This window comes from Schistocerca piceifrons, chromosome 2, assembly GCF_021461385.2.
Source record: "Schistocerca piceifrons isolate TAMUIC-IGC-003096 chromosome 2, iqSchPice1.1, whole genome shotgun sequence".
NCBI classification, from domain to species: domain Eukaryota; kingdom Metazoa; phylum Arthropoda; class Insecta; order Orthoptera; family Acrididae; genus Schistocerca; species Schistocerca piceifrons.
Genome location: NC_060139.1, coordinates 484,565,009 through 484,592,904, shown reverse-complemented (window position 1 = coordinate 484,592,904; position 27,896 = coordinate 484,565,009). Strand labels below are relative to the sequence as shown.

The following is a 27,896-nucleotide window of genomic DNA, read 5'->3' as shown; positions in this document are numbered from 1 at the left end:
CTTGGAACATTTAGAACACCAAGCTCAGTAAAATGGGATTTATAGGACTCCAGATTTTTAAGGTCACGAATTATTCTTAGAGCTCTTTTTTGCATTCTAGAAACCTTTACACTATGAGTTGAGTATCCCCAGTAAACGATCCCATATCAGACTAGTGAGTGAAATTGTCCATAGTATGCCCGCAGTACTGTTGTTTTGCTTGTTGTTAGCCTTTAAAATTCTTAGGCTATAGCACACAGATGATAGTTTTCTAGACAAGTTATTTATATGTGTGTCCCACTTTAAGTCTTGCTGAACTCATAGACCCAAAAATTTTGTGACACATTTTCTAGGCGATCATTTTTTAATTGTGCTTGAATAGACATTTGATTAGTTAGAGGAATTAAATGAAAATTGACACACACAGTTTTTTCAGTATTTATAATGAGTTTGTTTTTTGTGAACCACTCAGACAGCCTTTTCATAGAAATTTCTGCTGTGGACTGCAAAGTTTCTGGACTGGACCCATTGAGCAATATGCTGGTGTCATCAGCAAACAGGATAGTTTTTGTGGGACTCATATATTCAACTAAGTTGTCCACATAAATCAAGAAGTGTAGTGGACCTAAGATTGAGCCCTGTGGTACGCCATATTTTATTGGTAATTCACTAAAAAGAAAGGAGTTGTTTTTTGTTTTATTCATTTTGTTGAATTCATACTGAAGTGATACTTTCTGCCTGCGGTTTTTTAGGCATGAACATAACTAGCTATGTGCTACACCTCTTACTCCTCGTCTTTCTAATTTTTTGAGCAGAATGTTATGGTCCAGGACGTCAAAGGCTTTTGATAGATTTAGAAAAATACCCGCAGCCAATTTATGTTGATCAAGGGATTTTAAAATGCAGTCTAAGAATTCGAAAATCGCTGTCTGTTTAGATTTAGACTTTCTAAAACCATATTGTTGTACTGTAAGAGGTGGATATTTATTTATGAAACTTAAAAAACCTGTCATAGAAGAGTTTTTCTAGAATTTTTGAGAAGGAACTTAACTGTGGCATGAGTCAGTAGTTTGATATTTTTTCAGAAGAAACTTTTTTTAGCAGTGGTGAAACTTTTGCTATTTTATGGAAATACACCAGTTTTTAAAGAGCGGTTGAAAATTTTTGCCAAGGGGTTTGCTATGTGGTGAGCACATGCTTTTAATATGAAATCAGGTACTTCATCAAGACGACTTGACATTTTATTGCTTAATGATTTAATTTTACTTATAATTTCATTGGGGTTTGTTTCATAAGCATACATAGAAGCAGTCGAGATCACTGACTTGCTGGAGAAACTTGGGACTGGTCCTTGACAGTTTACTTCAATGAGGTCTTCAGCCAGTGAAGTGAAGTATTCATTGAATTTTTCCACAACTGAATTTGGGTCTGTGACTTTTGAGCCTTCTAGTGTTAATGATACATTCTTTTTCTTTAGCACTGAACTAAAAGTTTCTTTCTTTATAACTCTCCATATGGCTCTCAGATGAGTTTCTTATTAAATTGTCATTCCACATAATTTTTGCCTCTTTGACTACTCTACCGTAGATTCTTTTGTAGGCTTTTGAATAATCTGCAAATTCTTGCATTACTCTATATTTCTTACAATAGTACTGCAGAAATCTGTTTCTCTCACTGGAAATTTTTATGCCTTTAGTTACCCATTACTTATTATTGTTAGGTTTTACTACTTTTGGAAATGCTACATTAAAATAGTGAAGAAAGATGCTCTGAAAACTCATGTACATGCTATCAACATTGTTCTGAGTGGCAATGCTTTCCCAGTTTTCCTTCACCAGTAAGAGATTAAAAATTCTAATGTTATCTTCAGAAAAGGTTCCTTTTTTCAACTACTTTTTCGGAACTGCTACTACTTGTTGGCATTTCTATACACAGCAGCTATGCCTCATGATCACTATAACCCATGCTTAGTATTTTGCTTGTGAATCTGTAATTTGTTTCTGAGGTGAATATTTGGTCAATAATGGAATTTGTGCATTCTGTTAATCTTGTTGGGCAGTGTGTTGTGGGGATCATATTGAATGTGTTGGTCATATTTATCAAAGCATCTCTGGTGCTGCTATCTTTTGAAAAATCAATATTGAAATCCCCACAAAGCACTATCTTCATATTTGGTGTACTGATCCTGTTTAGCAGAACCTCTTGTTTATTCATGAAGACTGGCAGGTTTCCACTTGGTGCTCTATATATATATATATATATGTTAATAACTATGAAATTAAGCCCTGGCAGTTTAGTAATGGAAAGCTCAAGTCTTTTTCAATTGATTCAATATAACTTTTACTGACATCACAGAACTTTAGTTGTTCTTTCACAAAGATAGCAGAGCCACCATGCTTGGAAAACTCTCGGCTAAAATGACTTGCTAATCTATATCCTGAGATTGAGGTTAATTTTATTTCGTCATTTCGCAGCCAATGTTCAGTAATGCAAATTATGTCTACATTTATTGCATACTGGAGTAGTGCTTCCAGCATGGAAATTTTATTTGTGAGTGACTGAAGTTACATAATGAGTGCATGGTTTTATCTATAGTCATTATAAATGGCTGTCATAAATGAAGGTCACCAAAAAAATCAGTTTAAAAGTGCAGAGTAACATTTTGGATCCTAATGGTCTATTTTTAGATAAACACATTTTTCAGTCACATTTCATTGTTTTTGTTATTAACCAGCAAGGCAATGTTGATACCTGGGCTTTGCAAGAGCTAATTTGGCACGCGATGAGATACTATCACATTCCAATTCAAAGCAGCACACATTACTACCTTGCATTGTGAGAACAAAAAATGAACATAGAAAAACCTTCACATCATTAACACAGTAAAAATTTATTGCTCAAAGCTGCAGTGGCACACTGCATGCCAGGAATGCGCCATTCCCAGTTTCATCTTGCGGCAGTGGCGGAACCACGATGTCAGCACCCAGTGATGTCATGGGGACAGCAGACACAATGTGTGAATGGTATCGCTCGCTCCAGTCACAGCTACTAGCATCTCCAGAAAGTGAGTGACAAAGAGCACATGTGATTGTACCACAGATGACATGTAGGAGAGGAACAAAAAGTGTCAGTGGCAGCTGCACAACTCCATGATGATGGATGATTGTCTGCTCACTGGACACACTGGGGTGGTTAGGCCACCAGAAAGCCTGCTGGACGATAATGCCCACAGTTCCCCATCAGTCTTGACCCAGATGGCAGCACTGCAGTTCATGGCAGCTATGTCCCCCAGGTTGGACTTTCTGCTCCAAGAAAGATTATAGATGGCTTAAACGAGCAGGAAATATCATGACATAGGTCCAACCTCCTTGCTGGATAGCTAAGTACATTCCCCACCAGAACAAGAGTAACATTTATATAGGATTGGCCATATGCTTTGTTACTGTTAAGCAACAGTGACATCACTTGACCTACTTTTCTCACCCAGCTAGCTCCTGTGCTCACCCCAGTTGTAGCTGACTGGTGTCTTTGTGTCAGACTTATGCATTTTTACTCCCCTCTGCGTGGCCATCACAATGATGGCTAACTTCTCTCTCTATGATGTCAAGCTGTTGCACTGGTGTCTTGAGTACACAGTTCTTACAGTGTGTAGCAATTAACCCTGTCTTGCAGCCATATTATGTGCAATATCAGTAGTTCTCCTCTATTGGCACTCCGCCCGACTGTTGTGTAGAGACCTGCTTTGCCTGCCATTTGTGTTACAAGGGGAAGGCATCAAAATTTTACTCCACTATGCAAGTCTTACTTCATAGCAGTTCAGTAATTACCTTTATGGCTGTACTAATAAAAATAATATATATATATTAAACACTCAACATAACTTCATGTAGTTCTGCACACTATTGTAAATCATTCTCAACAAGTAACCACAACACTGTCCACACAAGATGAACATACAGATAAGTCATAGTGTACATAAACAAGCCAGAGATATATTAAAATAAACAGATGGTGACTAGGTGTGAAGAGATTTTTCACAGATGCTCAACATAGCAAAAATTACAGAGAGAGAGAAGATTTATTATATTTACTTGTTCCTTCAGTCTCAGAGACTACAAACATGCCTACGTAGATGACGGTACTGTTGGTGGAAATGTGTGGCAACATATGTGTAAAACTGCAGAAAAACATGACTGATACTTTTTTTAAAAAAATATGTCAATCAACTGACTGTTAATAAGTAAATTTCAAATTCTTCTAGAAAAGTTTTTTAGTTACAGGTGGAGGCTGTTTTCTATAAATTATGTGCAATACAATGCAGTCAGTGATTTGTCATTAAGTGGTTTTGAGTGTTTAGCATATTATTTTTATTTTTGTATCCTTATAAGTAATAACTATTGCGCTCTATAAATTATTTAATATTCATTGGTATACGAACTTGACAACAGTAATGGAATGTAACTAAAAATTCGACGGCCCTGAACTCAGGACTCAAAAATCTCTCAACACATTAGTAAATTACACATTTTCTGACTGAAGATGTTTTTATACTCATGTAACTTCACAAAGTAACATTTTAATCACATCTGGATTTTGAAACTTTTAAAATTACCATGCAAGTGACAAACATTACTTTTCTCATGGACTCATGCAATCTTTCTTTACATATTTTTGCCAATGAACATAACAGGTGATTAGGAAAGCTAGATAATCTCAAACAAACAAGTCTCAAGCTGCACATACACATATCTTAATCAAGATTTTGTGGCATACTGACCACACTGCATGTTGATATGTAAGTGGAAAAAGTACCAAGTGAACAAATCTAAATGTCATTAAATCCCATACTATTCTCAAGGATTGAGAGGTAGCAGTATTTGAGTCATTCGGAATGGTGACATAATACCAAACCATCGTTGCACTGAATGTATGATGGTTAGTTGAACTACTGTGTTGGAGGATGCCATTTTAAATTCGGGAAGAGTAAGACACTCGAAGATGCACCTAGACTACAGTGTGACTGTGATAATGGAAAACAAAACAATTGTGTGTTCTGCAATAGGCATCAAATCTCAAGTATTTGCTGTGTCAATAGGTTCAATACCACACAACACCACCACAACCAATTGTGTGCTCTGTGCACACCATGTGCAACAGATTCATGAACATGACACTAAAGAAGCATACATCCTGTATAGAACAAAAATTGTGCTGAATCTGAACAACAAATGTCCTTCCAGTTGTCCAATTGGTCTCAAGGCCGCCCAAGGCAAGTTACTGAAAATGTTTGAGAAGTTATGCGTCATTTGACATCTGTGGTGCACAGTAACTGGACAGTGTTGAAAGGCTCCATGGCTCCATACACACAGTTAAATATCAATAGCTGAACCAAGTGACACAAAGTATGGCAATTTTAGAGCATTCCATCAGTACATTCACTTGCAACATCGAAACAGTAGCTTTCTGTGCTCATGATCTGATCTTTCAACACCCACACATTCTTCAGCTCCCAATAAAATACTCACTCCCTATTCACTAGCTGAATCCATCATTATAGCTTGAGGTGTTGTTTAAAGATTCATAGAGACTGCCATGCAATTCCGCAAAGTTTAAATGTAGAAGAGGTCTTTGACGTAATTAAGTGACTGGCCTGTGTTATATTGTAACAATACTTACTGAAATTCATTTGTGGCAGGAGTTTCCTCTAGGTTGAATTCTGCCACAGGTACACCTCTGGCTGCTACCTGAGGAGCAAACATTGCTGCCGGATACACAACAGAAGATGTACCCACTACTAAACACAGGTCACAAGAATCCAAATGTAAGCCTGTTGACCAAAAAAATAGTTAAAATAGTATCTTGTGAACTATAAATTTCAAGATCAACACATCAAAGTAAAAGTAAGTATACCATATCAAACAATGTTTATCACCCAATTTTCACTTCTGCACAATTCAGTTCAGATAATAAGAGAATATAGGCATTTTAAATGTGGTGCTACAAAATAATGCTGAAGATGAAATGGGTGGATCGATTAACTAATGAGAAGGCACTGAATCGAATTGGGGAGCAAAGAAATCTGTGACAAAATTCAACTAAAATGAGGCTGGTTGACAGGAAAAACCCTGGGGCATCAAAAAAGGTATTGTCAGTTTGGTAATGGAGGGAAGTATAGGGAGTAAAAAGTGAGGAAGGAGATCAAGGTCTGAATACCATAAGCAGGTGCATATTAATTTAGGTCACAGTAGTTATGCAGCGATGAAGACGCTTGTACAGGATAGACTGGAGTGGGGAGCTCCATCAAGATGGTCTCTGAACTGAAGACATCACCACCCACAAACACCCTACATAAATATTAAATTATTATACAAAACTGCCGGCTAGTAAGTAATTTCAGAGAGAAAAAACATTTAGTACTGCCAATAGACACATATCCAAGTAAAAGCTTTCTGAAAGCAAGTGTAGGGTCATATGCCTTTATACATGTCTATCGGCAGTACTAAATATTTTGCCCCCTAAAGCTGAATACTGACTAGCTATTCTGTCTCATAATTTAGTAGTTTTTCTTAACTGAATTTTTCTTTTGATAAAACTATATAGATAAAAATTTTAGTGAGCCCTCTCGAAACATACCGAGGGTACAAGCAATCCCTCTCAAAATATACTAAGGGTCTCACTGAAGCCTTCACTGACCGTAATTATCCTCCCAATCTTGTACAAAAACAAATCTCCCATGCCTTATCTTTCCAGTCTCCCGCCAACTCCCAAAGGCCCACCGTCTGGCCACAGAGGAGCATTCTCCTCGTAACTCAGTACCACCCAGGACTGGAGCAACTGAATTACATTCTCCTTCAGCATTTCGAATACCCCTCGTCGTGCGATGAACTGAGAAATGTCATGCCCACTATCCTTCCCACCCCTCCCACAGTGGTATTCTGTCGGCCACCGAACCTACACAATATACTCATCCATCGTTACACAACCCCTGCTCCCAATCCCTTACCTCATACCCCTGTAACAGACCTAGATGCAAGACCTTCCCCATACATCCTCCCACCAACACCTACTCCAGTCTGGTCACTAACATCACCTATCCCATCAAAGGCTGGGCTACCTGTGAAACCAGTCATGTGATCTACAAGCTAAGCTGCAACCACTGGGCTGCATTCTATGTAGGCACGACAATCAACAAGCTACCTGTCTGCATGAACGGCCACCGACAAACTGTCGCCAAGAAACAAGTGGACCAACCTGTTGCTGGACCTGCTGCCAAACATGATATCCTTCATTTCAATGACTGCTTCATGGCCTGTGCCATATGGATCCCTCCCACCAACACCAGCTTTTCTGAACTGCACAGATGGGAACTTTCCCTGCAATACATCCTGCATCCCCGTAACCCTCCTGGCCTCAACCTTCATTAGTCACTGTCCTCATCCATACAACCCCTTCCCTGTTCCCTTCCAGCACTACACAGCCGCCATTCCACCACCACACCCAGTCCTACACAGCTGTCATTCCACCACCACACCCAGTCTTTTTATTTCTCTCCTTTTCTGCTACTTCCCCCCCCCCCCACCTCTACCCTGCACCCCGTCTAATACACAGCACCTCACTGTCTGCCACCCCTACCATACTATCCCTCTCTCTCCCCGCCCCAGTACCCTTCTCCCTTCTTACCCCCACTCAGTCGCCATTCCCATCATGCACTGGAACTGCTGCTTGCAGTGTGGTTTCAGTTGCCTGATACTGCAGTCGTGTGTGTGAGTTGCGTTTGTGTGTGTGTGTGTGTGTGTCCATTGTTGATGAAGGCCAATGGCCAAAAGCTTTAATTGTGAAAGTTTATTTTTGTTGTGCCTATCTACGACTCAGCTTCTCCGCTATATGGTTAGTAGCAACTTTCCTTCTCATAATATCGTTACATTCCATCCTGGATTTTCCGTTGTTTGATAAATATGTTTATATTTTGATACACAATTCTGATATTGTTATATTTTCAAACACACAAAAAGTACATGGACTCTATTGTTTTATCAAATTTTGGCCTTTGTACGATTTGAAAACTCTCTGGGCCATTTGAACTCAACGATGACTCTCTGTATTTTTATTTATAATTTCCAAATGCAAATTTACATACCAGCTTGTACCAAGACTTCAGGATCTAACCCCTCCCCAAACCAGACAACATGAGGTCGCAGAAGTCCTCCACAGCCATTTGATTTGCAGTGTGGCAATTCAGAGACAGGAATGTCTGCTGAGACTGCACCTGGGTCTGGAGCCCTAAACATTAATGAAATCAGGTGGTAACAGATTGGCTCTACATCAACCTATGAACAGGAAAGAAGCACTCTTTCAAATGAAAAATTAGCCAGTAAGTCATTTATTGCTAAACTCTGATTAAAATTAGTTTGTGAATGATGTTTTATCGAGTCAAGAGGTAGGAGTCAGCTGTCATCCAATCATACTTTTTCGAGTGCCACGTGCTTGCTGTGCTGTTCATTTTGTAGGAATGTGCAATAGTTTGTGAAATATAGCTGGCTGTGTGCCGGCAATGCTGGCCCCCAGCCACTGTATTCTGTCAGTCACAAAGTAATTTTAATAGCAAAATACACACACACACACACACACACACACACACACACGTGTGTGTCCTCTGCTAAACTCACATATGCAGGTTGCCCTTTCTGTAATTCATTACGGCTTATTTATTTAAGTATTTTGTCCAAGTATTTCCAACTTCAACATTCTTCCTGGCTTCTCTACTCATTCTGTAGCTGTGACCTTACATTCAGTATATTAATTTCAGTATAGGAATGAAGGAGGTATCTGGGCTAATAGCAATGTAGAAAAACAAGTAATTAACAGGATGAAAAACATATTTCTGCTGTGCACACTATGCAGGAACCCCGACACAGCATTCTATGCAATTTATTACCTTTGCAGCCTTTCCAAACAACATCCTCTCCAGAGTATGGCTGTTGAAGAGACTTCTACAGCATAAAAAGTATTAGTTCATATACTCTTACAAACGGAATGGAAAAAAATCCAACTTTTTGACAATAACAGCTTTCTCGTAAAACAAAACTCAGTTCAGTACATCCCAGTTAATTCTAAAGCTTTTTAAAATAATTCTGCTATATCAGAGCAAATCCGAAAACTTTCATTGTAAGGTCACTTTTACATATGTTTCAACAAAATGTCTTCTTCTTTGACTAACTAACTACTGTAAAACAATGTTCTTGGTCTTTTGCTAGATAATAATGAAGACAGTGTAATCATTCTGAAGAGGACTGATTTGTTAGATGTAATAAGCTGGTTGCTCGAAGCATGGGAAGAGATTCCGAATGTGTCACTAGTAAGGTCTTGGAAGATTCTTTTAGACCGTGAAGATGGACTTCTAACTTTGAATCCATGTGTGAAACCAAAGTCAAAGATGGAAATGATGATATCATTTTGTTGCTAAAAAATGTACCGGGCTGTGAGATGTCAGTGCAGAGGACATTGCAGAATGAATAGCAAATGATGAAGTAACTGAAAACGAAACGAAATTGTGAAAATTGTGGCTAGGGACAAGTAACAGAAGAGAAGGAGACAAACTTAGATGACATGAGAAATCCAGTTCTACATTCAGAAGGGTTCAAGACAACTGAGACAGTGCTGCACAACATCAGCGAGCAGGAGAATGTGATGCCAGATGATATCATCTGTTTGCGTAATGATGCCATCTGTTTGCATAAGTGGAGGGATATTGCAGCACAGAAGAGGAGAAACAGTCATCTATCCAAGGTTAAAACCTGTAACTTTCATCTGTTTTTGTTAGGTCTGGCTTTTCCCATATGTGTAATCATACATTCATACTTTACGATGCAGATTATTGGATGTTTCCTGTAACAAGTTTTGAAGGGTGCAGTATATATATAACAAAGTATTACAACTAACATGTATTATGTAAGAAGTCAGAAAATGTTAATAAAATTGGGTTTTGGTATAAAAAAGGGTGTGCTGAATGGTACAGATGGGGTCAGAAGAGAGAATTGTAGAACTCGGGTCTATCAGGCTTTTTATTTGTCTGGCTCGACATCCCACCACATTATGCCAGATAGTCTAGGACCTACTTTACTTGTAACTAATGCCTTAGTTTTGGTCTTATTTAGTTTTAGATTATATCTTGCAAGAATTATTTCTATCTGAGGCAGTATTTGCTGCTGATAGTCCTCACTATTAATCAAGATTGCTGCATCTCCTGTTAAATGTGACCTTTCTGTTTTCTGACCATGAACTTTAACTCCTGCTATCTATAAATTTTCTCTACTTCATCTAATGCTTTTTGTATGTGTATCTATATTACTAAACAGCTAACATGTTGCACAGTCATTGGTCCTAGTTGCAGGTTGCCTATCTAATGGCTTTCGAGGATTTGATTTTCAGTATTTCATATTAATTATTGACTGAATTGAAAATTTTTTAAATGCTATCATAATCTACCCATTAAGAGGTACAATCTTATATTAGAAGTCCAACACAGCAAGACAGATGTTACATTTAGAAACTGTGTATATGTCTTGATGCAGCGCAGATCATGACGCGCTAATTACCCAGACTACATTCATCCTGCATTTGAGAGTGAGAGCACTTAGCGACTTCCGACAAACTTTAAACATAATTTCAAACCTTTTCCAAGCTTTCATGTTTACATGCTTAACATAAAATATTTAACACATTAACTCATTTGTAAAGTGATAAGAGGCTTGACACTGTTTTATACATGGGAGTCCAATTCTTTAAATAACTGGGGTTTACTGGTATTAAATAATATGGGTGATGGTCAACATTCTTGTCTCAGTGCTTGTCTGACTTCCACCTGCATTTCTTGGTGTCCACACATCATCACCACACTTCCTTCTCAATACTAGCTCACAATAACTCCCAAGCTTTGCATCCATTTTTACTCTACATCTTACTTGTCTACAATCACTTGAAAATCTAAAAGGAAGGAAGATGGGATTTAGGACTGCATTAATGGCAAAGATATTAAATATGAAACACAAGCTCAGGTACAGAAAGTATGAGGAAGGAAATGGGTCATTTCATTCTCACAGGAAACAGCCCAGTGTATCCATTATTAGATTTCAGGGAACCCTTAAAAATCCAATTCAGGATCTTTAGATAAATAATTTAAAGCCTGCTTTTTCTGAATGGGAATCCACAGGGTTAACCACAATGCCACTTCAAGTATGGTTTATAACAATTTATAACTGTCACATGTGGGCCATTATCTAATTACTGTTTTCTCCAGAAAGGAGATGTAACAGACAAACATGTTACTCTTCTTTGCAAATTCTAATAATGTATATTCTCTGTCATTTCTGGTATCATATACAAAGTTTCTAACTGAAGAATCAGTCCTAGTTTTTATTCAAATTTTGCATGACAAACAACAGATGTTAGGAAATAAAAATATTTATGACAAATGAAACATTGTCACTTAATATTTGCACTAAAAATTGCTGCTGCTTACTGAATAATCAGTGACTTTCAAGGAAATTTTAAAAGGAAGGGAGAGCATCCATGAACAACATACAAGTACAACAACTGCATTGAAATGTACTGCTATAATCTTCATAGATAATACTCTCATCAATGCATTGTGGACTAAGATAAAGTAAATGTCCAAAACAAGCAAGGTGACATACCCTTTTCCAGCCAGCGATGGACATATCGGGCTGACTCTGTTCTCTAACACTTCATGGCATTTGGTGCACCTTGTTTTGAAAAGTGAACCATGCAGCTCTATAACATCTTCAGCACCAGCTTGTTGATGCAGCCCATCAATATTTTGTGTAATTATTGTAAATGATTTCCCTTGATCTCTGAATCTCTTTTGGCAATCTGCTATGGCAAAATGAGCCTGCAACAGTTGTTTCATTACTTTAACACCATTTTAATTGAAAACAGCTACAACCATTGGAATTAATAGCTCTCCAGAAAATTATGTTGTAGGCCCAAGCATAAAATGTGCTAATTTTTAGACTTCTATTTATAACAATCTAGTACTATTCTTAGTAGATTTTCAATGCCCTTACTGACATGCTCGTCAATCAAATCAGTACTCAAAAGTTTGATAAGTTTGCAAGAAATCTTTATGAGCAACACGCCTTTTTTTTGTGAGCTGAAAGAAGTTTATAACACCTAAGTATGAATGTAAACTGGAATGGTGACAATGTCACTAAATAATTTAACACTAGGCAAAGGCGTAACAATAAAGTTCCATTCTACAGATTTCTATAATTCTAATATTACATTTTGATTACAGTCCTCTGCTGAACCATTGTACAATGTAACTGTTGTGACAGTGAGTGCTAAATTTACAACAGAAGAACTGGCATAGTCAAAAGAAAGAGAAAGAAAACTTCACAGCAAAGAAACAAAAGTTTTCTGTGTAAGATACCACAGTAATTCAAGAAATTTCAAATTAATCTTTCCTTAGCAAATCTTCAAATAAGCAGCAATTTCAAAGAACATTCTGATAAAACCTTCATGTATTTCCACCACCCTCAAACGTAGGCTACACCTGATAACATTACAAAAGTGGGTGCGAGTGTCAAATTTGGAAATGTTGGTACATGGTGGGAGGCTGGTAAGGCTGCAGCTAAAAGGCCAAATTTGCCTTAGCAGGTAAGTGGCGTCAGGGTGTTGCGCATAGAAGAGGCATTTATGAAACATCAGGAGACGGGGAGGAAGTGAGTTACTAATGGGTCTTTCCCACAGTAAGAGGTCGATGATGGTTAGTACGAGCTTCAAACAGCCTCACGGTCATACAAAACTGGCATTCAATAGTTGTACCCTATATCCATCAATCATTTCTATGATATCCAATCCGCACAGCTCAAAAGGAGAGTACTCTGAGAGGCGAGTACAGTGATACAGGCCACTTAATTGTACCACAAAAATTATAAAAACTACAGCATTGTTAATCAAATACTAGCCAATAAATTCCACTAAATTATTAAAATGTACAGCCATTAAATGTGTGAAGCTACAGAGCCACGCAATATTTTAAACTAAAGACCTCAATGCTAGATACAACGTCTCATATTAACTTGTTCTACAGTTTGGCTATGCACGTTGCAACAATATTGTAAATACCTTACACATGCCAGTGACACATCATACACAGTAATACAGTATAAGACAACCAATAAAACTTACCATGTCCTTATCATGATCCAGTGGCTTCATTAAATATAAGATGGTTTCATTATGCAAAACTGCGATTTTATTTTATATGCCTGTAATTGATCCACAACTAATAAAAATGATACAAGAGACTATAAAATGAATGGTACCACCAGACAGCTTGTTTAAAGACTATGCTAGAAAATACTCAACTTGCACAGATGCCTAAATTTAAAGATAAATTTGTATTGTGTATTATATCAATGTGACTAAAACTGGCATTTACCTACATTTCATTGAAACATATTAGTACTACTGTATTAATGAATGTAAAGAAGCTTCTTTGTACAAGCCAGATGTGGGAGATTAAAAGATACGGCATCCAACTGACCTGTGTCGTTAGCTCATGTGGGGCCATAAGCAATGGAACATCATCACTTTGTTTCACAGTCTGGACTCTTAATTCTGGTCAGTGATGAGCCATACTGCTATGCTGATAGAATGTTTTCTGTGTAGTGGAACTTGGAGATTGATTGGTGATCAGGTGATGCCCAGTTTCTTTAGTGCAGTCTCAGGAAGTCTTTGAATGGCGTGGCTTGTACTTTTAACTTAGTTACATTTTGATTTCACATTCTGCAACTTTTATAATTTGCATTAAGTTGGAGCATGGCTCAATTAGTGAATGCTGAGGTACAGTCAGTACTGGGATATAATGATGCAGAAAAACTTAATGTTTGTAAATTTTATTTACAGCATTCCAGTGCTTTATTTAAATATTACTGACACCATAGCATAGTACCCATGTGCTCACAACTGCTGGACAGTAATTTGCAGAGTCTATGAAGGCAACCCCCCCCCCCCCCCCCAACACACACCCGCACACAAAAATAAGGTCAAATAAAGTTTTGATCAGGGGCATAAGCTCACAATCTCATACAGCTGTATCACAGCAAAGAAATTAACTTTTCTACTATATTATTGTAAGTATGGCAACAAAATCTGCACCCACATGAGTACTAGGTTAAGGAACATACAGTACCTTGTTTGGTTTTCTTGTCATCACAAGTTCTCTTCTATAATGATAAAACTCCCACACAAGAGAAGGATCTCTCTGGAAAGCTTCAGGTGTGGCTAAGTTTTGTGCTTGATACTTTCTCCAGAATCCTCCAGATCCCCTGAAGGTTGGTATACCTGATTCTGCAGATACACCTGCTCCAGATAACACAACACAGTTTTTTGATTTTCTGAGCACATCCTTAAAGGCTGCCATGTCAGATATTGGTCGATTTCGTGAAGCCATTGTAGCTCTCAAAGTTAAAACTTTCCCTCCAGAGAAAAATGAATGCTTGAGTAGAACCATCCTGCACAAAAGTGTAAAGCTTTGGTTAGTTCATCAATTTATTTCTTAAAAAAACCTCATTGTAACTGATACATACACACAACTGAGCTTTCCATCATAAGGTGTTTTAATACACAATATGACAATCACATTTCACGCAGAAATTTCAGCAAAGCTTATTTGAACTTCATAAGTAGTTTTCTGCTTTTGACAGAGTAAATAAAATCCTTTTAAAAGAACTGTTTGACAGGTTGGATTTGTATAATGTGTCACTTGTATACAAAAGACATAACAGTGTGCACCTGTACAAATACAGTTCTACACATAAAATGAGTAAAGAAAGTGCATTAAATACAATGTATATCTCACATTTCTGAAGCACTCAAAATGTTTTTCCCACTGACTCAGCAATGTAACAATCAGGTCATTCGAGAACAAACATAAAATTATTTTTAAATTACAGATGCAGCCCTATCTTCATCCAGGTCAGAGTACTGGTAGTCTCCAATCAAGATGCCTTCAACTTCCTCTATGTTGCAATTGCCCAATTCATGTTTCATTCTAAAGGGTTCCTGTCTTTCTTTCTCAATACTTATAAATCACCATACAGCAGAGACACTGAGTTGCAGATATGCACAACAAGAAGACTGTTAGTAAGTAAGCTTTTGGCCAAAAGGCCTTCTTCTGAATTAAACAACACACACACACACATATTCATGAAAACACAACTCGCACACACATGACCACTGTCTCTGGCTGCCAAAGTAGCTACGCCTGACATTCTGCAGCAAGTCTGCCACGAAATCAACTTCAGATGGGATGTGTGCCACATAATCAATGGAAGTCACATCCAAACTGCATAGCTAAGTAAAGCTGTAACCGATCTGAAGGTTGGTTTGACCATTACAGTGCTTACTAGGCATGGTCCCATTTGAGCTGGTATGCTGTTGCCTTTTTCCGATTTTAACTTAACTCACAAGGAACCCCTTGAGAGCAAGGTTGCAAGTTCAGTCTTTAGAGAGGCTCATTCGAAAGTGTTATGTTAACAATTACAACAGGAAAATCATTAGCTGTTAATGACTCACTATGTGCATCAGGAGGGTGACAGAAAATGAGTGCCCAGGAGGTGCAGGGTCCAACTTACTATGGGATGTATGTGTTACACTTCAAAAAATGGACATCATCAACATTCAAGAAATGTTCAAAACAAACCATTAACTTGCACCATGAACACCGAATGAAAAATGGCATGCCACGGCAATCTCAAAGGTTCACACTGTCAAATTGAAGGTGAACTCCTTGGGAATTACAAACTATACAGGACATTCAGCTAGGTATCCATTCTTACAGAATGCACATAGAATATTTTGGTGTAAAGGGGTGATGAGAACTGATGGAATATGAAGGGATGCAAACAAATGCAAAACAGTCTGTCATGAAGCTTGTCGTTCAGCTGGCTATCCTTTAAGGCATAGCTGCAGATAGTGTGACAATACGCTATATGGGCATGGAAAAAAAAAAACATTCAGAGACTGAATGGTTCCAGGTGGTATGCCTTGCAATGTCACACACTTTTCAGGAGAGATAGTTTGCTCTGAAGGAGTATTATTTTTATACACAGACCAGGAATCAAGAAAATGCAAGTTATTTTGACCAGCTATTGGCCAAAAAAAATAGTCTTTTTAGACCGATTCTACTCTATGCTGTGCATTGTCAAGATGACTCTTTGTTTGAAATTTCGTTATCTTGTGTCTTCCAATTCTGTAGCAATGTTTGAAGTTATGCAACCATCCACTGCTTCCCTTGAAACCACTGTAATCTATGTTACGCGCAGTTTCATCTGCATAACATAGTAGGTCACTATCGTACACATCCTGTAAATTGTACCAAGCATCCTTGAAATGTGCAAACACCAGTTTTTGTAACAAGTGTGCCTTGTCCTCCCTTGAATATCCATAGTTTTTCTTGTGCACTACACGGTCATAATGCTGTGCACTTATTCGAAATCTGTTCATAATTATTTTTTTACTATGCTGCAAATGATCTCCCACATATCTTATTATGTTTAGAACCTGCTCCTTGGACAACGATTGTCCTTTACTACATTTCACTGAAGATGGGATTTGTGGTTTCCTGTCCAACAGAGGTGGTGAACTAAATGGCTTGACACCTGTTTCACTATCACTTTCAGTTTTTAAGCGTGTATCATCATTGTACTCCTCATGTGTTAACTGCACAGTTGAGCATATGTGACACCATACGTTCCACTGACTCATCTTGCAGAGCTAATTCTTAATCTGCCACTTCTTTCTCACTCGGCGAAATTCCTTGGGTTCCTATCTGACGAAATGGTAACTTTGACAACTGTTGTAGATATAATGCAATGTTTGCTTTGTTTATTGTTGCTATTGCTCTGCTTTGTATTACCACCACTAGAGAGGAGAGCAGCTATGAAAGTGGGTGAGGGTTGGATGCGCAGAAGCATGCGGAAGTGTACCACGTGACTCACAGCCAATTACGTGCCAGTGACATTCTTGTCTTCTTTCTGTGTGGGCCGTGCTGTGTTCGGAAGTTCTAACTGTTTATTTCAGTCATAGTGTTCCGTACTGAGCACTGACTGCCTTCATAGTGTTCATTGTGAGTGATGGTATGCAATCACTCTGAGTGCTACACAAACAGGCAAGAGGTATAGTGTCCCATGTGTACCAATACTTTAAGAGACAATCTTCTGCTGAATCCACGCTGGCACAAAGCGCAGGTTGTACCATTGCCAAATGCCAGGAGCACAAAGTTGAAGCATGTGGTGTTGGTTTGAGGACCATTCAGAGAATATCCAGCGAAGCTAAGACGTATATGCAAGCCTGTGGCTCAGCTGTTTTCAAATCACCAGGGAAGTAACACGACCACAAAAGAGAAGTGGGTGAGCTAGACGATTTCATGAAAAACGTTTTGCAGCACATAGTGTCCAGTATGTATGCTGAAGGTGAATATCCAGCAGCAGAGAAACTAGTTTCGCGTATTAAAGAAGCGGAAAATTTTAACGGAAGCAAATAGACCATGTTGAGGATACTGAAAAACATGGGGTTCAGGTATCAGAAAAAAAACTATGGTAGGAAATTATTAATGGAACGAAGCAATATTGTAGCTGCAAGAACTGTGTTTTTGAGAACAATGCAGCAGATCAGAGAAGCTGACACATCTCGAATTTACTACTTAGATGAAACTTTCATTAATCAGAACCACACAAGGGCTATGTGCTGGAAAATGAGTGATGGGTATGGTGGATTAGAAGTTCCTATTGGTAAGGGTAACAGAATTATAGTGCTTCATGACGTATCAGCAGATACTGGCTTTATTCCCGAGGGTAAGCTGATTCTTAAGGCATCAAAGGCTAAGAATTCTGAAGATTACCACTCTGAAACGACGTACGGCATCTTCAAAAGGTGGTTTACACAACAATTATAGCCACATATTCCTGTGTCTTCAGTTATAGCCATGGACAATGTGAGCATCCACTCAGTCCAAGTGAACAAAGCTCCAAATATGAACTCCAAAAAGGCAGACATTTTGCATGACTGTCATCTAACGAAACACCTCACAACTCGTCGCATACCAGAGCAGAATTGCTGGTTCTTGTCAATCAACACAAGCCTGCATACAGAGTTTATGAGATAGATGAAATTGCAAAGCAGTATGGACACCGTATCATTAGATAACCCTCACACCATTGCTATTACAACACAATTGAGCTGGTATGGGTTCACGTTAAAGCATATATTGCAGAAAAGAACAATACATTCAAAATTGCAGCTGTCGAGAGACTTATACATGACAGCACCTCAACACCTGCATGGGCAGCTTACGTATGACATGCAGAAAAACTGTAAGATGAAGATTACAACAGAGAAATTGGCAGGGACACGGTTACGGAACCATTCGCCGTAAATCTTGCTGAGTCTGATTCATCTACATCGGACAGCAAAGACAATGGCGTTGATTTCTTGCTGTGAAGTATGTAAGTATCAATTACTGCTACTTATGACTATTTGTGTGACTGTGTCTGCAGAAGCACAAAAAATTATTACTAGCTCATGTTTCACCTTTGACCTTGTAACAATGCCATTTTCTCCATAAAACATATTTCGTTCAATTAAGAACACATACTACACTCATGCTCATAAATTAAAGATAATTGCAGAATGTAGTGCCACACAACGTGGCACTACACAAAACTGGTGCTAATAGCGTAGGCACATAGGGAACACACACGACACAGATCTGTAAGTCCACGGTATTGGTGATAAGTTGAGAAAACCGCCCCGAAACACGTGTGCTACAAAATGCCACAGTTTCCTGCGCATGTACCTCGACATCAATATGGGATATGATCACCAAGCACATGTACACAGGTCGCACAATGCGTTGGCATACTCTGGATCAGGTGGTCGAGCAGCTGCTGGGGTATAGCACCAGTGCCTGTCAGAGCTCCTGAAGTGTCCTAGGGGTGTGAAGACGTGCTGTGATACGTTGACCGAGAGCATCCCAGACGTGCTTGATGGGGTTTAGGTATGGAGAACAGGCAGGCCACTCCATTCGCCAGATATCTTCGGTTTCAAGGTACTCCTCCACGATGACTTCCCGATACACCTGACCTGTTACAGTTCCTCTGTCAAAGACATGCAGGGGTGTATGTGCACCAATCATAATCCCACCCCCACACCATCAAACAAAGACCTCCTTTACAGGTCCCTTTCGAGGACATTAAGGGGTTGCTATCTGGTTCCTGATTCATGCCAGATGAAAACCCGGCGAGAATCACTGTTCAGACTACACCCGGACTCGTCCGTGAACAAAACCTGTTGTTCCAAAACCTATTGTTCCAATGACCATGTACTGTGTTCTTGACACCAGGCTTTCCGTGCTCTCTTGTGACCAGGGGTCACCGGACTGCACCTTGCAGGTCTCCGGGCGAATAAACAATGTCTGTTCAGTTGTCTGTAGATGGTGTGTCTGGAGACACTGCTCCAGTAAGGTTCCGAGCAAGGCTACCTGCAGTACTCCGTGGCCGTCTGCGGCCACTGATGGTGAGATATCAGTCTTCTTGTGGTGTTGTACACTGTGGACGTCCTGTACTGTAATGCCTGGACATGTTTCCTGTCTGCTGGAATTGTTGCCATAATCCTGAGATCACACTTTTGGTACACGGAGGGCCCGTGCTACAACCTGCTGTGTTTGACCAGCCTCCAGTCGCCCTAGTATTCTACCCCTTACAGCGTCATCAATATGTGTTCTTTGAGCCATTTTCAACACACAGTCACCTTTGGCACATCTGAAAACGTCTACACACTTACTCGCTGCACTGTACTCTGACATGCACCAACATATCTCTGCTTATGTGGACTGCTGCCAGCGCCACCGTGCGTCAAACGCACCGCATGGTCATACTCCGAGGTGATTTAAACCCGCAAACCGCCCACCAGAGCATTGTTTCACAATGTATCAGCATTATCCTTAATTTATGAGCACGAGTGTATAACACCGTAGCAGGTTGCAGTATGAAAGAAAATTAGCTTTTAGTAATACATTAAACGAGCTGTTTCTGATATCCTTATGGTCACAAATTATTAAAACTTGAAAATGCTTTAAATGTATTTGATCACTGTGGGTGCCTAATGCAAGCAATGCAAAAATTCGTTTGATTAATGAAACAAATTGTTATCGTTCAAAATAACATTAAACATTGACACTATTTAAAGAAAGAATGAAGCTACATCATGATTACTGACAAAATAGTGTGTGTCTTTAAGTTGAAGCTCTTCCATCTGTGTTTGCTTTACAAATAAATTGTTGTTTTGGAAGGGATTCACCTTGAGCAAAACACAATTGTTTCTTTTTGTGCTATCACCCAGAGATGTTTCATTGAGGTTTCAGCATCATCGTTGGGCTTTCATTTGCTTTCTGTTATACAATAGGAAAAATATTTGTTATTACTTACATATATATAAATTAGAGTTTTTAAGAAAGTTTTTACAAATCTGAAAACAACAAAGTTTTGCATATATACCTTGGTACCACATGCAGTGGTTTTCCTGGCTTTTTATGTTTTTATTTACAGCTGTTTTACTTTCAGAGTCTGTCACGTTCAGCTTTATAAAACTTAATGTAGAGAAATTATTTATCTCACTATTTTTTATGATTGGGAATGCTGTGATTGAGTTCAACATTAATTAATTCTATGTGGAAGTCGTGTGTGTGTGTGCGCGCGTGAAGCCTCTCATTACTAAGAATGCAGTTCGTAAAGTTCCCTGTTCAAAATGGTTCAAATGGCTCTGAGCACTATGGGACTTAACATCTATGGTCATCAGTCCCCTATAACTTAGAACTACTTAAACCTAACTAACCTAAGGACATCACACAACACCCAGTCATCACGAGGCAAGTTCCCTGTGGAACAATGTTTATGCTAGTGCGCCATCAGCTGTCTCAGAGCGTGAACTGACAGAAAGAAACTGGCAGCATCGCAACGTATCTTTCCTCTCTCTCTCTGTGCAGAATGCATGAGGCACCCGCCTTTGTAGCTGCTTTCCACTATAGCAATTTTGTGAATTACTCAGCAGCTAAGCATTTCAAGTACACTCCATAGCCTCATGCTGTGCTCACCATTAGATACCTCCAGTCCCCCTGTTGCCATTAGCAGGCAATATTGTGGTCCCATGGTAGACATTATGTGAAGTGTCAAATGCTGTAAATATCATTGCCCTTTTGTGGCCTCACACTCCGTGTCAGCTAGTTATGGGGCGACCTACAATTTAAGGGGGGCAACCACATTAGGAAGTTCAAAAAATGTGATTTTTCTATTGCATAAATCATTAGCTTAACTGTCCAAGAATATGCCGTCAAAATTTCAAAGCGAAATTCGCATTCGTTTAGATTTTATGAGCGTAGAACTGAGTGCACATCATGTACAGGCTCAAGCGCAGATAGGGCTATCAAGGGATGAATTACAGGAGAGATGTTTAGGTGGCCACACACAAAATGTGAATGAAAGTTTTAATTCCACTACTTGGCGATTAGCTCCTAAATACTTGCACTCTGGACTAAAAGTCGTTGAATTGGCATTGTATTTAGCAGCAGGCTTATTCAATGAAGCCCTTCTGATGGTCATGAACAAGGCAGGAATTTTAGTAGGCACGCAAAGCTACAATTATGCCAGACAAATGGATAACCAGCGTGTGAGCCGGCAGAATCAACGTACATCATTGGAATTGAAGGAAGGTCAGAAAGCTCAGAAAGCACTGCTGCAAGTACAAAACGAAGCCTATGAGGAAGAAGAAGGGTTACTATATGGTGCTGGAATCGCAGATTAATCAGTAAGCATTTTACATTATTGTTAACTTCCTTGAATTTCTACTTTCCGAGAACTTTTTTTTCAAACGCCTTTGTCTTGAAATGACTTTTTTCACATTTGCATGCAGTCTAAATCAAAAAGTGTAGAACCGATCATTATGAAAACTGATAGTAGGATTCTATATAAAATTACAAATTATATGAAGCCACTTCTGAGATGATATCATGATTTTAAGGGTATTTTTTCTTTGCCTAATCAGAGAAAAAAAAAATCGTGAAAACTGAAGTAAATTGTTGCAACATTTGCAAAGTTTTCATTATTTTCACCTGCATTGAGGTTCATACTCCTAGAAAATAAGTTATTAATGTAAAATAAAAACCTTTTTGATTTCAGATGAAAATCGGAATGGCTACACTGCATGCATTTGGAGAAGTATACTCACAACTTTCAGTGAACATCACAGCGTAACTTCATATTTTTGGCTGAAATTATTTTAAAAAAGTCACAAAAACTGTTCGAAATATGAATGAAATGATGTCAAAATTTGATTAAATTCTAATTAATTCTTCCCACCCAAAAACATCCCAAAAAATCAGTGTCAAACAGCCTCCTAATGTGGTTTCCCCCCTTAAGATGGAATCTGAAGCACACTGCAACTATACATTTTTCACATTAACAAACACTGACAGAGGAGAAACAAGCGATAATTGATACATTAAAATTCCAGGAGTTTGGCACTTAACGACAGCCATCGAGACTTACTCATGTTTACCTATGAGGTAAAAAACATGACGTACTTTGTAAAAACGAAACAAAAACCATTTTCATAAATCATATGAAAAAATCTACACTCCTGGAAATTGAAATAAGAACACCGTGAATTCATTGTCCCAGGAAGGGGAAACTTTATTGACACATTCCTGGGGTCAGATACATCACATGATCACACTGACAGAACCACAGGCACATAGACACAGGCAACAGAGCATGCACAATGTCGGCACTAGTACAGTGTATATCCACCTTTCGCAGCAATGCAGGCTGCTATTCTCCCATGGAGACGATCGTAGAGATGCTGGATGTAGTCCTGTGGAACGGCTTGCCATGCCATTTCCACCTGGCACCTCAGTTGGACCAGCGTTCGTGCTGGACGTGCAGACCGCGTGAGACGACGCTTCATCCAGTCCCAAACATGCTCAATGGGGGACAGATCCGGAGATCTTGCTGGCCAGGGTAGTTGACTTACACCTTCTAGAGCACGTTGGGTGGCACGGGATACATGCGGACGTGAATTGTCCTGTTGGAACACCAAGTTCCCTTGCCGGTCTAGGAATGGTAGAACGATGGGTTCGATGACGGTTTGGATATACCGTGCACTATTCAGTGTCCCCTCGACGATCACCAGTGGTGTACGGCCAGTGTAGGAGATCGCTCCCCACGCCATGATGCCGGGTGTTGGCCCTGTGTGCCTCGGTCGTATGCAGTCCTGATTGTGGCGCTCACCTGCACGGCGCCAAACACGCATATGACCATCATTGGCACCAAGGCAGAAGCGACTCTCATCGCTGAAGACGACACGTCTCCATTCGTCCCTCCATTCACACCTGTCGCGACACCACTGGAGGCGGGCTGCACGATGTTGTGGCGTGAGCGGAAGACGGCCTAACGGTGTGCGGGACCGTAGCTCAGCTTCATGGAGACGGTTGCGAATGGTCCTCGCCAATACCCCAGGAGCAACAGTGTCCCTAATTTGCTGGGAAGTGGCGGTGCGGTCCCCTACGGCACTGCGTAGGATCCTACGGTCTTGGCGTGCATCCGTGCGTCGCTGCGGTCCGGTCCCAGGTCGACGGGCACGTGCACCTTCCGCCGACCACTGGCGACAACATCGATGTACTGTGGAGACCTCACGCCCCACGTGTTGAGCAATTCGGCGGTACGTCCACCCGGCCTCCCGCATGCCCACTATACGCCCTCGCTCAAAGTCCGTCAACTGCACATACGGTTCACGTCCACGCTGTCGCGGCATGCTACCAGTGTTAAAGACTGCGATGGAGCTCCGTATGCCACGGCAAACTGGCTGACACTGACGGCGGTGGTGCACAAATGCTGCGCAGCTAGCGCCATTCGACGGCCAACACCGCGGTTCCTGGTGTGTCCGCTGTGCCGTGCGTGTGATCATTGCTTGTACAGCCCTCTACAGCCCTCTCGCAGTGTCCGGAGCAAGTATGGTGGGTCTGACACACCGGTGTCAATGTGTTCTTTTTTCCATTTCCAGGAGTGTATATGAAGTCATTTTAGAAACATCATGTACACCCTCAAAGAGGTAAGTGAGATTAGTTATGGAGGGTAGGAAAGGATGGCGTTACAGGTCATTGTGACCCTACATTAAGAGTGGGATCCAACTATTGTGAGGGATAGAGTGTGCAAACATAACTTTTTTCATCTCTGCAGGTTGTGTTTCAGCATCATCATCATCATTATTATTATTTTATTATTAATCACAATACACAAAAATATTGTTTTAGTTTCTTGCAACAACTAACCCTGTCTAAACACAGGTGCTGGAAGTGGTGATGTGAGGTTTCCCTTGTGTGGTCAACATACTCACGTTGATAACCCAAAACCAGTAACTGCTTCTGAAATGTTTTTATGATTGTTATCACAAGTAAATAAAAAAAAGATAATTTGTCAGTCACATACAATCTGTTGACAGTATGTTATTTTTCCCATGCTAAGATAATTTATTGTTGTTTTGTACACAGTTAACTGCATTTACTTACGCCCAAAATCAGAATGAAGCTATAATTTCAAATAAGTAACATATTGCAGTGGGAGGCTGCAATCTACTATGAGGAACTCCTGTTTACAATAAAAATATTGTCTCACAGGGAATTCTTTTCATTTGGCCTTCAAAATGTTGAGCTTCTCACTTTCTTCCATTTTACTGCCTTCTGAAAACAGAACCTCCATAACAGTGCACCCTCCCAAACCATGGGCTATCTAAAGAAAACCTTTCTAGCCCAACCCCTTGTCTGGTTCAGGTTCATAGATGATATCTTTACAATCTGACTCAAGGCCAAGACACCCTATTTTCATTCCTTCACAACCTCAACACCTCTCCCATGCACTTCACCAGATCCTCCTCAACCCAGCATGGCACCTTCCTAGATGTTGATCTCCTCCTCTCTGATGCACCTGAGCTTGTATGTGTGACAGATTATTAGAACGATGGCAACATTGACAGTTCAGTACATATTTAACAGCATTTTACGATGTAATAAGTGTTGTACTCATTGGATCTCGTGGGACTCTCACAGTCAAAAGGCTGCATTTTGATGACGACATGTACTCATGTCCGACAGTCTTATATTCTGACAGAATGTAAGTTATGTACATTTCTCACCAATTTTTATAATTATGCTACTATCTTAATGAAATGTTTGCTTGATTATGTATATACACCCTGTGCTTCACTTTTGTATTTCTTTGTGTTTAGGTAACTTTTGCAGTGTTACTTGAAAATGGCCCTAAGGCCGAAATTGTAATTGTAATAATAAATATTTTATGCAGTCAACGGTGACTATGATGTCTTTTAAGAAACATTAGCAACACCTTTGTACTCTGTATATGACTAGATGGTTCTCTGGCTTGATAATGCTTCACTGGAGTTTGATTATTGGCTATCAATATGGACTTCTCTTGCTGTTCCTTTTGTATGATTCTGTACCAGCCAACAATGGTCACACAGTAATTGTGTTCTTATTTGGTGTAAGAGAACTTGCTCCAGTGGAATCTGTGTTGAACTTATACATAAAAAACAGACTTTGGAACAACAATATCATGGCAACAAGAATCACTGAATATGATCTGCAACATGTGGTTTTTTATCATTATTATTTTTATATATATGGTAATTTAATACTGAGGATGGGTCAAGGATTCCTCAAAAAGTGGCAGCAAATCCAACTGCAATAACAGGCACAGTCTAGGAATTCTGACCACAGCAACAGCAACAATTGGAATAGCACAAAGCTACAAACTGCACCCCCTTCCCCCTACCTGCTTGCTAAAACAGATGACTGGGGTTCATATCAGTATCAGTTACATATTTACTTTAAGGAATGTTGTTATTATTCCTGCCTGGATTTTCCACTGTATTATTGTAAAGAAAGTCATATCTCAAACTGATGCTTAAGTGTACTTACTTGCAATCTTAAAAGGTGGAAAGCAAGTAGAAATGAATCTTGTATAAGTTGCTTCAAGACTTACAACACAGTAACTGTCATCAGCACTGAGTGATCTGTATTTTAAGTGACAAATCTAGTCACACTGCTGCATTGTGTCAGAAATTCGATGGCACCAATTGGCCTACTTTTGCCACTTCAAATACAGCAAGTATTTACCACTCAGTCATTGTATTATGAAGCTTAGGCACAACTGTCAAGTCATAAACACAGAGGTACAGTTAGTCTGAGACAGGAGGCTATCATTAATGGAGAAACTAGTCTTCTTTAAACCAACCTACAAAGTGCAAAATTATTTCTTATAGCTAGTTACAAAAATATTTCTATTGTGCTTTAACATTATTGCTTGCTTATGGCTCATCTTATAGCTTAAAAAAAATTGGGCTGTGTGCTTTATCACTGTTTGGATTTCAAATGCATGGCTCAGTAAACATTGTTTCAGAAAAAAGAATCCCCTTTACTGATTTTTAGAAGCATTATGCAATGAAAATGCTTTTGATATTGTTTAAAATTATTCTTACAATATTGAAGGATGTATCACAAAAATCATCAAAGCAACCGAGATTCTCCAGAGGTAAGCCAATCCCATCTGCACTTCTAGGCGACAAAGAGAGAGTTAGATCATTTACTAAAGCAAGTAATTTAATCCATTTTTCTATTCACTGGGCTACTTCATTAGTCATTATTCACAAACCTAATGGGCCATTAAATGTTTCAGGCAATATTAAATCTACAATGAAATCACAACCAAAAGTTGACATGTATCCCACTACAAGGCTTGAAGCAATAATGTCTCCTACATCAGGTGGACAATACTTTTCCAAAATCAACTTATCTGATGCATATCTGCAACTTCATCTCAATGAATCAAAAACATGCTGTTATAGCAGGAACAAAGATGATGTACGGAACATAGTGCTTCATAGAGCAACACTTAAGCTACAGGATGTGTGTAGCACTGAACAAATTGACTGGACTACAGTAATACAACGTAAAGAGTAGGCTGAGCACTCGTTTGTGTTCACTTAAATAATGCTGTTTCTTTGGTGTCTCAGTAGAGCATGTCAGGGACTGAACCAGGTGGCCTCTGTAAGTTGGCCTGCAAACTGCATGGATGCACACTCTCTGAAATCACCCTCCCTCCTAGGGAATGGGAAAACCACATACCTAAATACATGCATAAAAAACACTAGACACAGAAAAATGCATGGTACTGAGAAAGCACTGGTAACAAAGAAACATTGGTACCGAAAAAGCACTGGTATTGTAAAAACACTGATCTCACAAGGCACTGAGATTATGAATCATGGAAAACACCAATGACGGTAGTGACACCCATCTCATCAGCCAATGATGGTGGCTGCTGCAGCATGTGGCAAACAAGCACCAGCGAGTAGGGGTGTAAGTGATGAGCGTGCAGGTTGGCATGCCATCTCCCCACTTGTAAGAGGCCATAGGGCAGGACCAGGGACAGCGCAGCCACAGCTGGTCGAAGTGATGGGATGTCCACCCAACAGGAGTGTGGACGACGCACAGGCACCAGCCCCGGTAATGTCTGATGGTGGCAGGAACAGAGTTCAGCCGGCAGCCGAAACTATGAGCCCAAACAGGTGTGCATGGTCATAACAATTGCTGAACCGCTGTTGGCAAGTGAACGAGTGTGCGTGGTTGGTGCCCATGCAGCAGCTCCATTGGGCTCTTGTACCCCACCAGAGTGAAATGGTACAAAGTCAAATACGGTCTAAAGCAGCTTCAGTGGACCTGCTAGATACGAACTTCTGCATCTGAGTTTTAAACATCCAAACCATGC

General features: G+C 39.7%; 1 protein-coding gene across 5 annotated transcripts in view; it reads right to left on the bottom strand.

Moving 5' to 3' along the window:
• LOC124776738 (NAD-dependent protein deacylase sirtuin-5, mitochondrial-like) overlaps positions 1-27,896 on the bottom strand; it is a 109,627-nt gene that overhangs the window by 14,057 nt on the left and 67,674 nt on the right. For 4 of the 5 annotated variants that reach the window (XM_047251859.1, XM_047251862.1, XM_047251861.1 and 1 more), the window contains exons 2-5: positions 14,195-14,516; positions 11,673-11,887; positions 8,117-8,259; positions 5,656-5,806 (exon numbers count right to left, since the gene is read on the bottom strand). In XM_047251859.1, coding sequence (XP_047107815.1) covers positions 5,656-5,806; positions 8,117-8,259; positions 11,673-11,887; positions 14,195-14,516 — 831 coding nt within the window. Of the gene's footprint in view, positions 1-5,655; positions 5,807-8,116; positions 8,260-11,672; positions 11,888-14,194; positions 14,517-20,361; positions 20,453-27,896 lie in introns of all 5 variants that reach the window. The other variant, XM_047251858.1, reaches the window with a different exon arrangement.